The 14,863-nt window shown below is 39.2% G+C and overlaps 1 protein-coding gene across 1 annotated transcript in view; it reads right to left on the reverse strand.

The window, feature by feature from the left end:
* Positions 1 to 1,914: 1,914 nt before the first annotated feature.
* SLC1A1 (solute carrier family 1 member 1) overlaps positions 1,915 to 14,863 on the reverse strand; it is a 54,799-nt gene continuing 41,850 nt past the window's right edge. The window contains exons 9-12 of the mRNA XM_042875442.1: positions 9,057 to 9,179; positions 8,231 to 8,425; positions 6,871 to 7,005; positions 1,915 to 3,940 (exon numbers count right to left, since the gene is read on the reverse strand). Coding sequence (XP_042731376.1) covers positions 3,694 to 3,940; positions 6,871 to 7,005; positions 8,231 to 8,425; positions 9,057 to 9,179 — 700 coding nt within the window. The 3' untranslated portion in view covers positions 1,915 to 3,693. The remainder of the gene's footprint in view (positions 3,941 to 6,870; positions 7,006 to 8,230; positions 8,426 to 9,056; positions 9,180 to 14,863) is intronic.

The following is a 14,863-nucleotide window of genomic DNA, read 5'->3' on the forward strand; positions in this document are numbered from 1 at the left end:
GTGAAATGATCCCGAACAAACTCCCAAACTGTTAGGAAAAATTTTGCTCAAATAAGCTTGCTCAATTATCTTAATCCCAAAAAGAGACAGAGGAGAGTCTTCAGTTTTCTTTATTCAAATAAAAGAAGAGTCCACAAGGACAGTCTCCAAAGTCTCAAAATATCAGAGGGCACAGCCTCCTTTTTTATTCCTATCTCCCGACAGCATGGTCCCTCCTCCTTCCCTCATTGGCTGAAGCTTTTGGAGGTTACAACTTCACGATCCGCCTAACATATGTTCCGCCTTGTATGTGACTCCCCTTTGTATCATGAATTGGATGTGCAACTAACTCCAGCTTTATGCCGCTCAGGGCAGAGAAGTTTGTATTGATTAGCCTATTATGCCTGCACACTAAGCCCAAAATTCCTAAGTTAAAATTATCAAGTGACCTTTGTAACCAAAGCCTTATTTGGTGAGAGTTTACAAAGTACAAACATCAATCAGAGAGGAATTTGGAAGCCATTGCATCACTTGTCTGCAAGCACAGCTTGTTCACAAGCCTTCTTTATCACAGCATCTATACTCAGTAAAACTGTACAGAAATATATATATATTGTCATCTGAGCACGTACCTCCCCAAAGGGGGCAGTGGAATACCTGATGACAGCCTCTAAAACAGTTGACCACAAAGACTATCGCAGAGCAGTCCAAAAATATATAGGTTACTAAGTTTCACAATGCAGCAGCTTTCCAATGTGAAACACAGATTGAAACAAAAAGTCATCTCCCTAGGTAGGTAGAGGGGAGGGGTTTTCTGTCCTAGCAATTTTTTTCTGTCCTTCACTCCCAAAACATTCCTTGCTCTGGCATGCACTCTGCACAGCACCTCCAGCAGGTAGCTAGGAAGAGTTGCAGTATGAAGGCACTCCTCAGCAGTCCACCACCTCCAGCAGCAGCAGCAGCTGCAGCTGCAGCTGCGCACTTCACACTGCTCAGCATCTTGCCAGCCAAGTGGTACGGGGTGCTCTGCTGTCCATTTCAGGTAGTCAGATCAGCATGAAACCGAGAAGTTGGTGGGCAGGACCACGGCTAGCAGCCATTCTGGAGACGTAGCTGTTGGCTGCTTTCTAGGTGGCCAGATGGGCCATTCCTGCTCTTAACCAGGAAGGTGAGAGAACAAGTGACCTGCACACCCTGACTGTGTTTGCACTGGTGAACAGCTAGTAAACAGCAGGTGAACTGCTGTGGTGTTGATAGGGATCTCCAGGTGCTTTCTTTGCTCAGTGTTAGAAAGTCAACTACAAATCCCAAAGTATTTTAACAGTGACGCATGAGTGGGTAATCTTGTCTTACATTGTTTAAAGTGACACGTTCAGTCCTGCCATAGCTTCATGAGCCTCAAAGATCCTGTTACAATCTTTGTTGCAAACCATGCCTGAAAGGCCTTCAATCTGAAGACGCTTTTCTGGTGGGACTGCTCTTTGATAGCTCCAGGCCAGAAGGCTGTGGAGAAAAGCCTGTGAAGGGTATCTCCTGCTTTGCAGAAAGGTATATAATCAAAATCATGTTGGGAGAAATATCTTCAGACTTAACAGTATTTTCAGGGTGCCCAAGTAGAGAATGAATGGCAACAAAGCACCAGCAATCCTTAATCTGATCCATATAAATAAATAATCTGTTACTTAGCATGTGTTTAAAAAAGTACCCCCAGCTTATATCCTCCATAGTAGATGAGTTTGCTTGCTCAGTGCTGTATTTTTCCAAGAGCAATGTAATTATTTTACTGAAAAATGCTACTAACTCATGCCAAAACTACAGCTGAGTCACCAATGACAATTCCAGAAATCACAGATTCACCCAATTTTGTCTTTCCTGCCCTAGCTAAAGGAACTCAGTACTCTGCAGTGCATAGAGGATTGGAGTATAAAGCAACAGTGAAGGAGAAAATTATTTATTTAAAGCATGTTAGGAACACAATTCACAGTACATGTTAATAGATGACTACATAATGGGGTGATTGTAGAAAGGTGACTTTAAAAAGCAAAGACAAGACATAGATTGTACACTTTGTGGATACTGGTGTTTTCTTTCTTCTTGTAAGCAAAGCTGCACAAATGAAGACTGTTTCAAACTATTTATGCACTGGTAAAAAGTATAATGTACTCAGTCTGTAAATTTTCCTTTTAATGTATAAACTAGTACTTTTCTGTATCGGTTACAATACTTAATTTAAATACAGCATTACATCTTATTGACTTGTTGTTTTAAGGTGCAATTTATGAAAATCTACAGTAAATATTTTCTTCTTAATCAGTTCTCTTTGGCACACTTCTGATTTACTTAAATACAAGAGCTAGGCCTGACTTGAGTATATAACACTGCAGGTACCTGAAAGGTTTTTGTTAGCATACACTCATAGGCTTACCACAACTTTACTTACAAAGAATTCAGTTTACAAATAAACTTGCTAACAAACTGTAATATGCAAGGCAAAACATTTGATACAGGATCTCCCCTAGAGAGAGTGGTCTTTGCACCATGGAAATCTTGTATAAAATGTGTTAGAAAACAGAGATTTCTCATGAGGAAATTCTTAGTGCTTATTATCCTACAGAAAGCCATGAGAACACATGACTTCCTGGGTTAAGATAGGTTTCATGAGATACAATTTGTCTGATATGTTGGCACTGTAGTAATGTTGCAGCTGCAAACTTGATGTTTACACAAACTGTGTAAAAAGCTTACTGACAGTGGCTGCTTTCTATAACAATGGCATGCCTCCTAAACTCTTCATACTATAATTATTTTTGTTCTAAGGAGTAAAGCTTTAGTCTCCGCATTCCATATTACTTTATAGTCTATTTTTATCTTTGAGAACTCTGCCTACTTTGGGCTTTTTAATATTTGGTAATGGTCAAAGGTAATCTAACTTACTATTGTTTCTAATGGAAATGTATCAGACTGTCACTAAAGCACCTAAACTTGAGAAGTTTCACTTTTTTAAACCCATTCAAATACAAGAATGTTAAGCCCACAGCATTTTGGTTCACCTCTGAAAGCCAGTGCCAGTGGATGGCATTTACATGAAAGACATGGAGAAACATGGCTATATATACAATGGAAACTTTTCTGTGCCCAATTATTTAATGATTAAAAAATGAAACCTTGTTTGCAATACAATCCTTATTACACAGCCTCGCGGGTTTCTGAATTTTTTCTAAATCAATCTGCCCTAGTGGTGACCTCTCAGCTGCAGAAATGAGTCTTTTGGCATGTGATCAAGATACAGTAGGTGTCTTGTGCGATGCTTTTAGAAGGCAAAGATGTTAAAACAGTCTTCATACAGGTGTTTCATAATGCAGGTGAGATGTGGAACGCTGTGCTACTCCTGAGAAAAACACATTTGGCTATTCCAGCTATTAATCCCCACTTATGAGCATGCTGAATCCAAAGAGGCATTTCATATCCTCAGCAATAGTATATACTTAAAAAAAAAAATCTGTCTTTGTCTTCTACAAGGATCAAAAGTAGTGAATTCAAATTGCTGGGAGAGGTGATCAGAAGGGGGCAGAATTGGTGATGAGGATCAGAGTCTCTACAGTAAATCATGTATGTGCGAGACATAATTCATTCTCATTATTCCTTCAAGCTTTTAAAGATCTTGCATATAGCCATGTCCTGTAGTGCTTCTCTTTCATCTGAAAGCTACTGGCTTCAGAATTGAGATGTCTGCGTGAAGGATATGGTGTCAGATTTATCTACAGCAAAGCCTCCATTGATGTATGATTTCTTGGTCTCTGTTTCATCATTATCAAGTATTGTAGTTTCCAAGGCAAAAGGGTTGACTATGTTGACATCAGAGGAAACATCCATCTGTTCCAGTTCCTTTTTAGAGAGCTTCTCCACTATCCCAGTACCAAAGGCATCTCCCAAGACATTCACCATTGTTCTGAATCGATCTCTATGGAATAAAAAGCTCAGGCAAATCATTCTGTGTGTTACTTAGAAAATCCTTTTAGTAAATGTAAGTTATTGTAGAAAGTGGCTAACTTTCTACAATAGCTTTTTTTTTTCCCCGCAAAACAGATGCTGTATAATTCTAGAACTAAAATAAAAAATGTTGTAGAACGAGGAGTGACTTCCCAAATTAAGGGCTTTGTACAGGATGTGTAAAATTTTAAGTCACATCACTGGTCTATTAACAGCAGCAACCAAAGGGCTGTGCACAGTCTTGAAGGGTCTTATGGGGAGTCCTTCTCAGGCCCCTAAGTATGCTGCGCAGTTGGTTCACTTTGTGATGAGGCCACTTTTGATGGGAGGAAAGACTGCGGTAAAAAAAAAACAGAAGAGCCCACATTGTGTGTTCTGTCTTTTTGACAGTCATTTCCTCAGCCAGAGGAGTGCTTAGTATTCTAGCCCAAAGCCTTGTTAAAGGGTTGAAGTACAAAGTTTTCTTGATACGTTAAGGAATGTGATACTTTTCTACTTCTCATTTTTTCTATCAGGAGAAAAAATAATCTGCCACTACTTGGCAGAAAAGCCTGAAAATCATGCAAGATAGTAAAGTTTGTAAATTGCCATGGGATTTGTCAAAAACAACACTGAAGTGAAGCAGTCCAAAACATGTTTTTCTACAACAGCTGCTGAACAACACCATGTATACAACCCCACGTGTATTCTCCATACGGAAGGGAAGTAACTGATAAGGAAAGGAAGTGAAATAAAATTCTGGTAGGAGTACTGTGACATGTGAGCCACAGTGGAAACTTGTCTTGCATAATATTTCTATTCTACCTCTTTATTAAAAACGTGGAAGATGTCTTCAAGGTTATGTAATAAAACTTTGGTAAGTTCAGAATTAACTAGAGGACTGTTAATGAGACACTACTAGCAGGTTTCAAAATAATACATTTTAGGCATGAAGTACGAAAGGCAAGTGTTAATAATCTACATGGCATCAAGAAACGCATTCTGTCTGCTGAGGTGCAAATGCACTGCCAATGACCCTTGATACATGTAATTAATCTTTAATTTTCTTTGTACAGCAAAACACTCTCATCTGAAAAAATATCTCAGTTGGAATTAAGAGATGGTTCCAATTATTCATCTGTGTCATGGTGGAACAGGTAGTTCATTCATGGAACACCTAAATGTGTCTAAGAACTTCAAACTTCTAACCTAGAGAAAAGAAAGGGTCCATAATATTATGTCTGTGGTGGAATTTAGGAATGACTATTCTCTTTTTCTGTCAATCTCACTTCCATAAAGGAATTAGAGGGTACCAAATAAAATGATTGGGAAGTGTGCTGAAACAAACAAAGCAAAATACATTCTGTACAACACGCTGAAAGATTGTGGAATTCATCTTCACAAAACTTATGGATGCTTCAAAGTGCAATAAGAAAATTTAACGTAAAAAGAAATCTAATGAGAACTGTTAAGAAAAAAAAAAAACAAAAACAAAAACACCTCTATCTTAAGAACTCTGAGTAACAGCTTCCTTGAGGCTGGGGAATGGTATCAACACACAATTTTTCTGTTCTCACTTTTCTTTTTTATACCTTCTCTAAGCCACTGGCTTGTACAGATCTTCCCTATCCTTAGCTAAACTAAATGACTAGAAAAAAGCTTGAGAAAACTAAATGACTGTGCAGTATGGCAAACGAACCTATTAGACATTGTTGCAGACAGCTCATGGAGAGAATGCACTGTAATTGGAGCTGTTTGATTTTTTGGGGTTTTCTTGAGAAATAATGTTATACTGCAATTGTGTTGATTCTTGAATTCTTTTCAGTCTTGCTCTACTGGAGATCAAGGCTTCTCCCCACATCTTGTGAAACTGAGTTAAACAATCAAATCAAATAAGTATATCTGTGAAATACATAGGCTGCAGGCCAACAAATCCTTCAAGAAAATTATTAGAAAACGTGGATAGGGAAAATAGATGGTTTTACTTTGAAGGTAAATGTAAGTATAAGAAAAGGAAGTGCAAAGACACAAAATGATTTTTATCTCTGCACTGGTACTGATGAGTTAATGTTGAGTTAATGCAAATTAATGAGATCTCATTCTGAGCATTATAGCACAGACACTTTGGGAGAGAAAAAAAGCTTTATTATAAACTATAGTCCTAAAATAAGAAATCTTGTTATTCTTTCCCAGTAAATCATGGGAGAAAGCTGGACACTGATTTCCTTTTGCAGAAGTAGCATAAAAATGTCTAAGTTGAACACAGAAGACTTTAGGTTAAATGCCTCCCTTCAGAAAGGGCTTAATGCAACTGAGAGGTTTTTATGTGCTCTTTATGTGCTCCAGTGAAGTAGTTGGGATCAGGTATAACAAACGCTTTCCAAGTTTGCAAGTGTGCACCTGCTGGTTATGGGGCCCGGTATAGAAGAGCCCTAGCAAAGTAATGCTGGCAGAATAGACATATAGTCTGCAGTGTGTGTACATATAGAATTAAAGACCACCTTTGCTTAGTTCACATGCTCCATTCTTCACCATTTCTTGGACTTTATGGAAATCAGCTGAAATGTACCGTTTGCGGCTGCATTTGATTTTTATTAATGGTGCATCTACTTTAGTGTAATTCGGCAGAAGTTGAGAAACTCCAGAGGTAGTAAGTACTACTAATCTACTACCAATCATTTAAATATGCTGTGTCCACTGGTTAAACAGCACTTCTGGATGTGAGATTAATATCTGCCATTTCATGCTGCAGGATTTCTGTCAGAATTAAAGCTACTGTTATAACCAACCATAAGAAGAATATTCATTCAATTTCTACTGCAGACCTACAGGACATGATTTACTGTCTTCTCATGCAGACCCACATGCTTGTGTAAACATTTAAAAAAAATAATAATCTAATACTAAGTGCTTTAAACTTACAGAAGCCAGTCAACTGCAATGATCAGAGTAACGTCTTCAGCTGGCAGGCCAACAGCGCTCAGAACAATCACCATGGTGACAAGTCCAGCTTGGGGAACACCAGCAGCTCCAATGCTGGCTGCTGTAGCTGTGACACTAAATCCCAAATAAAGCCAGGAAAAAATATTCAGAGTAAGTGTTGCTTACAGAAACTCTATTTTCTGACACAAATAGACATATTTCACTACCAGAAAGCTGTTCTTATGTTCTAGTTTTTCTGTGGAGCATTATCTACCTGGTTCGGGAACAAGACTATGAGGCGTGTTTGAATCATAGAATCATAGAATCATAGAATCATAGACTCGTAGAATCATAGAATCACAGAATCATAGAATAATAGAATCATAGAATAATAGAATCATAGAATCACCAAGGTTGGAAAAGACCTAAAAGATCATCCAGTCCAACTGTTCACCTATTACCAATAGCTCCCACTAAACCATGTCCCTCAACACAACATCCAGTCTTTCCTTGAACACCCCCAGGCTCGGTGACTCCACCACCTCCCAGGGCAGTCCATTCCAGTGCCTGACCACCCTTTCTGAAAAGTAATACTTCCTCATGTTCAGCCTGAATCTCCCCTGCCGTAGCTTGAAACCATTCCCTCTGGTCCTATCACTAATGACATGAGAAAAGAGGCTGACCCTAGCTCACTACAACCTCCCTTCAGGAAGTTATAGAGAGCAATGAGGTCTCCCCTGAGCCTCCTCTTCTCCAGGCTGAACATTCCCAGCTCCTTCAGCCTCTCCTCATATGGCCTCTGTTCTGGACCCCTCACCAGCTTTGTTGCCCTCCTTTGAACATGTTCCAGGGCCTCAATGTCTTTCTTGCAGTGAGGGGCCCAAAACTGAGCACAGTACTCGAGGTGTGGCCTCACTAGTGCTGAGTACAGGGGAAATCAGTGCCATCTCAGACACTATGTAGGAGAACACATATCTCATTGGGCAGGCAATCAGTTGTTACAGTAACAAATGTTAATACATAGGTAAATGCATGTCTAACCCACAAATTAGATAGATCCCAGGAAGAGTTAGGTTTCCAAGTGTTTTGTTTGAAACTAATGGCAGTATCCAGAACAATGCTGCACATCCTGGCCCATCCCACCTCCTCATCAGGTCACATAGGCAAGGTTATGGAATAAGAAAAGACAATGTTTCTGGATTTTACTATGGTTTGAGTGATAGTTTCAACTTTTTCCATGAGCTATCCAAAGTAAATATAGAATTCATTACTAAAAAAATAAAAAAAATAAAAAAAATAATAAAAAAAAACCCGCAGCAACACAACATCAACAAAATTTATGTGATAAGCTTAGTCTTACCTAATGGTAACTATCTGGCCAATATCTAGGTCCAAGTCATTCAGTTGTGCAATAAATACAGCTGCTACTGCCTCATAGAGAGCTGTGCCATCCATGTTGATAGTAGCTCCAACTGGAAGTACAAATCTGGTAATTCTTTTGTCAATGAAGTTTTTTTCTTCTGCACAGCGGAAGGTGACGGGCAAAGTTGCTGAACTGGCACATAAATAAACACAAAAAGTAAATGCAAGTAGGGGTGTACCATATCCTTTATCTTTCTTTTTTCTGAGAGCCTGATTTGCTCTAAGAAACACAAGGAGATCTACATCAGATAAGAAGGCTGCATTATGAAACTTAAGAGTTGAGTTTTAAAGCAATGTAAGCTTTGCTCTTTCTTCTAATTGTGGGAGGAAATAACGAAGTCTTAATTAAGCATTAAAATATTCACTATGTATGTGACTTTGAAGTAGACTACAGGGTTCTACATCTGGGAAGGAATAATCCCATGCACAAGTATAGGCTGGGGGCTGGACTACTGGAAACTAGCCCTGCAGAGAAGGACCTGTGAATTCTGCTTGACATCAAGATTTGTGAGTATCGAATGGCAAAAAAACTATTTCCTGAAGATATGTTGCAAAGGGCAGATTCTAGTTTTGTAAAAGGCCAGCAGAGCTTCACTGCAATCTGTACTGCCATTTTGGGTACTGCAGAAACGTAGCATTTCAACTTCCATGGAATTTACAATTGTCCAGGTGAAATCAGGTTGTCTAACAAAGTGGTAATAAAATCAGAGTACAAATAATGCAATTACTACTAAGAACATTACAGAAGATAAATCTTTGTTTACCTGGAAGAAATCATGAGGGCTGTCAGAAGTGCCTGAGCCATCCCCATGGCAAATCGAAAAGGATTCTTCCTTACTATTATTAAGTAGATCAGTGGCAGAATTATAGTGGAATGGATTGCAAGTCTGGAAAAGAAGATGGACTAGTTAAACAGATTGAGTTCTTTAGATTTATGATTTAAAATTTTACAATTTAGAGAGTAAGACTGTCAAAAAAAAAAAAAATGAGGTTCTTTCACTTTTTTGTAAGGAGGAAGAGATTATTATTTGTATCTCTTTCCAAGGTACAGCAAGGCTTAATCAATATATTTGAAATACTTTTAAAGTGCTGAAGAAAAGTAAAGTAACAAATAATATTTAAACCAATATTCATATAGCAATTTCAAATATGATTAAACATTTGTTAGTTTTTATTACACTGGCTCTATATACAAAACTGACATACAGATGGAGGAGCCAATGAGGAAAGATGTGCTGCTGGACCTTGTACTAGCAAACAAGGAAGCACTGATTGGAAATGTGAAGGCTTGGGACATCCTTGGCTGCAGTGAGCATAGGATTGTGGAATTCAGTATCCTGTGAAGAGGAAGTGGAGCAATACAGTAAGATCACAACCCGGGATTTCAGGAGAGCTAACTTTGATCTGTCCAGGGACCATAGTGGAAGAATTTAAAGGAAATGGGCCCTAAAAGAAAAAGGAGTCCAAGAGAGTTCATTAGTATTCAAGCAACACTTTCTCCAGTCTCAAGAATGATGCATTCCTATCAATAAGAAATCAAGAAAAGGGGACAGGAGACCTGTATGAATCAAGGAACTCCTGACAAAACTCAAACAGAAGCATAAGGTGTACAGGAGAATAAGTGGAAGTAGGGTCAAGACGCTTGGGATGAACATATTGATGTTGTCAGAATATGCAGAAATACAACAAAGAAGGCTAAGGCCCATTTGGAATTGAATCTGACTAGGGATGTCAAGGGCAAGAAGAGTGAAAGTCTGGAAAGACTTTCCCCAGACTGAGGATTATTGGGCTAGGGCTCATTTATGCAAACTTGACATCCACAATTATGTGGGCCTTGATGAGTTGTACTCACGAGAACTAAGTGGAGCTAGTAGATATCACCTTTGGGTGGGGGTCAGTAGAACAGAGTCCCTCCTTCTGTAAGAGCAGAGTAAATCCAAGACTGTCTCATGAGGCAGAATGTGTACAGTCTATGAGGCTAGATAACATAAAATCATAGAATCACAGAAAGGCTTGGGTTGGAAGGGACTTCAAGGGCCTTCAAGCGCCAACTCCCCCACCACAGGCAAGGCTGCTAACCTTCATATCTAATATGGACCAGGCTGCCCAGACCCCTATCTGACCTGGCCTTGAACACCTCTGGGGATGGGGTACCCACAACCTCTCTGGGCAGCCAATTCCAGCATCTCACCACTCTCTCGGTAAAGAGCTTCCCACTGATATCCAACCTTCCAAATCTTATATCTCTGATATCCAAATCTTCTCTTGTTCAACTTAAAACCATTTTCCCATGTCCTGCCATTATCTTCTCTTGAAAATTGTTGCAACAAGCACACCAGGGTCTTGAAGGAGCTAGCTAGTGTGTTTGCCAAGTCACTTTCCATCATATTTGAAAAGTTATGACTGTCAGATGAAGTCCCCAGTGAATGGAAAAAGGGACACATCACTCCCATTTTTTCAGAAAGGAAGAATGGAAGACCTGGCAATCTATAGGCCAGTAAGCCTCATGTCTCTGCCTGGGAAGATCATGTAGCAGATATTCCTGGAAGCCATGTTAAGGCACATATGAGATGAGGAGGTGACTTAAGACAGCCAGTACAGCATCACAAAGGGCAGATCATAACTGACCAATCTGGCAGATTTCTATGACATGGTTTAATGGGCATGGTAGTGATGGGTTAGCAGTTGACTAGATGATCTCAGTGGTCTTTTCCAGTCTTAATGATTCTACTATTCTACGATTTCACTATAAGATGGAATGATGGGATCTGTGGACAGAAAAGAAGTAACTGGTGTTGTCTATCCAAACTTCTGCAAGGTTTTTGACATGGTTTTGCACCACAACGTTATCTCTAAATTGGAAAGAGATGGATTTGAGCATGGACTATTTGATGGATGAAGAATTGGTTGGATTGTCACACCCAGAAGGTTGTGTTCAATGGCTCTATGTTCAGGCAGAAGCTAGTCATAGGTGGCACTCCCTGAGAGACTGTTTTGGGACCAGTCCTCTTTACCATCTGTACAAGTGACATAGATAGTGGAATTTAGGTCATTCAAGCAAGTTTGCAGATAACACTAAGCTGAGTTGTGCAGCTGATACTGTAGAAGGAAGGGATGTCATTCAAGATGATCTGAAGAATCTTGAGAAAGGGGTCCATGTTGAACCTAATAAGGTTCAACAAAATATTGCACTTGGGTTGGGGCATTCCCAGATATGTGTGTAGACTAGGAGAAGAACTTACTGAGAACAATCCTATGGAGAAGGACTTGTGGGTCCTTGTGTGTGAAAAGCTAGACATGAGCCAGCAGTGTGCACTTGCAGTCCGGAAGGCCAACTGTATACTGGGCTGTAACAAAGGAGGACCTGCCAGCAAGGTATGGGAGGTGACTGCCCCCATATACTCTGTTCTCGTGAGGCCTCATCTGAAATATTGAATCTGGGTGTGGGGCCCCCAGCACAGGAAAAACATGGAGTTATTGGAGTGGGTCTAGTGGAGGCCACAAAGATTATCGGAGTGCTGAGGCATCTCTCTTTAGCCAGGCTGACAAAGCTGGGATTGTTCAGCATAGAGAACTGGGTCCAGTATTGTTTATTTTATTCATCAGAGACTTGGGTAAAGGGTAATTGGTAGGGTAGATTGCATCCTCAACAAGTTTGCTGATGATGCAAAGCTGGGAAGAGGGCTGATAGCACAGAAGACTGTGCTGCCATTCACAACGATCTCAACAGGTTAGAGAGATGGGTGGACAGAATTTCTCTTGAAATTCTGTACAGGCAATTACAGGGTTCTGCAGCTGGGGAGGAATAATTCCATGCAGAAGTACAGACTGGGGGCTGGACTACTGGAAAGTAGCCCTGCAGAGAAGGACCTGTGAATTCTGCTTGACATCAAGTTGACTATGAGCTAGTAATGTGCCCTAGTGCTCAGGAAAGCCAATAGTATACTAGGTTATATTAGAAAGAGTACTGCCAGCAGATCAAATGAGGTAAAACATCTCCTCCATCAGCTCTGGTGAAGTCTCACCTAGAGTACTATAAATAGTGCTGGACCCCCTAGTAAAAGAGACACACAGCTTCTGGAGTGAGTCCAATAAAGGTCTATGAAAGTCATTAATGGGATTGGAGCATGCGAGGAAAGATAGAGGCATCTGGGCCACTACACTTTGGAGAAGCAAAGGCTCAGAAGGTACTTGATCAATGTGTGTAAGTATCTGAAGGAGAGGTATTAAGAGAATGGGGCTAGAATCTTCAGAGTGGTGCCAAGCAAACAAGAGGCAATGGGAACAAACTGAAATACAAGAAGTTCATCTGAACATGAGGAAAAGCTACTGTGCAGGTAACCAAGCACTGGAAGGGAATGCCCAGAGAAGTTATGTAGTCTGCTTCCCTGGAGATATTATTCAAAAGCTGTCTGGACACAATCCTGGATAACATGCTCTAGGGGACTCCACTTGAGAAGGGAGATTTGACTAGCTGATCTCAAAGTTTCCTTCCAGTCTCAACTACTCTGTTATTCTGTGATAGTTCAGACACTACAAATGAAATACATATCACTCTACCATCTTTCATGTTGCAAGGTGCTGAAATACTGTCTTTTGAAACAATTACTTTTCATTATGAATTAATTCTGTTGATACGCAAAAGATCAAACTGTCCTCTTGGCTTTATACATTACTCAGGTTTATTTGCTTGGATATTGAGTGTGTCTTAATTCATGAGTATTAACATTAGAGGTAAACAGCCTGCTACAAGTATATTTGAAATGAAATATACACAAAACATTGTGCAATACTTTCTGTATTCCTGTATTCCAGGGTCACAAATAATGGCAACATCAGCTCTTCTTGAAGATAAGTTATCATAGCATGGAAATACAATGCCCAGAATTGTGGCATGTATGACCTTTGGTTTTTTATTCTGTCCTCACAAGATGTTCCTGTGAACAATACTATGTTGTAATAACACTTTATGATTTTAGAGTATTTGATAAAGACAGAAATATATCATGGTACTACCTGTTCTGCCAACATCAGGGAGTTAACAAAGCCGTAGCTATAGTATAGAAATCCTCAACTCCATAAAAAAACAAGCAAACAACAACAATCACATCACCTTGAAATCTAACTATGCATCCTGTATTCACGAAAGGGTTTATTCAGTGAAATGTAAATGAGAGCATACAATATGCATCAATAAAATTTTGCTAAAAAGTTACAATATGAAACCTACTGATTCATACAGTGGTTCCTGAGAACAAACTGAATTCTTCAGAACGTAGAAAAACTATATAGGCATGAATGCTGTTGGGTGTCTTAACAAAACTGTTGATGAAAAACTTTTCAAGTAATATTTATTTCCAGAAACAAAAATTTCCAAACAAATGTACTTTTTAAATTTCAGATTCTCACTTTACTACTGCCAGCATGAACTTGGCATTACCCAAAGCAATGTTTGTGCATATTAGTTCCAATACTACAGATTATCATGAAAAAAAAAAAAAAAAAAAAAAAATAGAAGTAATATTTATTTGCATGTATGAAATGCAACTGACAACAAGAAGCAGAAGTTTTTGTTTCTCAGATTGACATACTTTACAGCACTCAAGAAATGTATCTGCCTGGCTGCTTTCAGATGAGACAAACAAACATGAGTTTGCTTGCTGTAGCTTCCTTGTTTTATTAAGAGACCTTGGCAAATGCCTCCTACTTTGATTTTTCTCCTTTGTGACTGCTAACACATCCTGCTTATGACGCTGCTATGATAGAAAATTGATAGGCTGAAGATAATTAGTGGCCAACTGGAGCAAAGGCATTAGAGCAGGCAAGTCCACCCTGGGACCTGCAGGCTACATGCAGCTTATCACAGCCCATCCTGGAGCTGCCCTTTGCCCTGCAACATCATGGCAGTGGCTCTTCCCCACTAAACAGCCTGGTACAGCCCCAAACACGCACCCATTGCTCAGCAACAAGCAAACATTAAATGGAAACTTAAATAAAGCAGCATTATGTGTAACACAAACATAAATTGCACTCATTTCTGTAACAGTTTGGTAAAGTGAAGATTCAGTGATATTTTTAAAGCTTCTTAGGAAGTCGCACATCCCAACCGATTTTTCGAAATGCTGGCTTATGCTTAAATGTAAACACAACAACTTTGAATTAAATATTATTATCTAGCAGAAAATTATGCAGAAAAGAGATCCCTCTTGATTTTTTAATGAATTTATTGAATTTAAGATTAATATATTCCCCTTCTCTTTCTTTGGTTGTCAGAAAGCTTGTGAACAACTTTTGAAGAAAATAGCATGCAGGAGATAGAAGCTACTGAACAACTTTGGATAGAGCTTCTAGACAAAACATGAATAAGTTACTGTATAGTGAAGGATACTGTATAGTGAAGGAATTATAGGAATGAATGCTAGGGCAATGAACCAAGGCAGCCTAGAATCTATGCTTCACTGAACTGAAAATAGCAATTTAAATACATTTGATTTATTGGGTCCGTAATAACTATTTATCTTTCCAAAGAGGTGTTTTTTTTTTTTTTTTTTTTTTTTTTTTTTTTTTTTTT

The sequence above is a fragment of the Lagopus leucura genome, unplaced genomic scaffold, assembly GCF_019238085.1.
Source record: "Lagopus leucura isolate 7727_CA_CO unplaced genomic scaffold, USGS_WTPT01 Super-Scaffold_100014, whole genome shotgun sequence".
Lineage (NCBI taxonomy): Eukaryota > Metazoa > Chordata > Aves > Galliformes > Phasianidae > Lagopus > Lagopus leucura.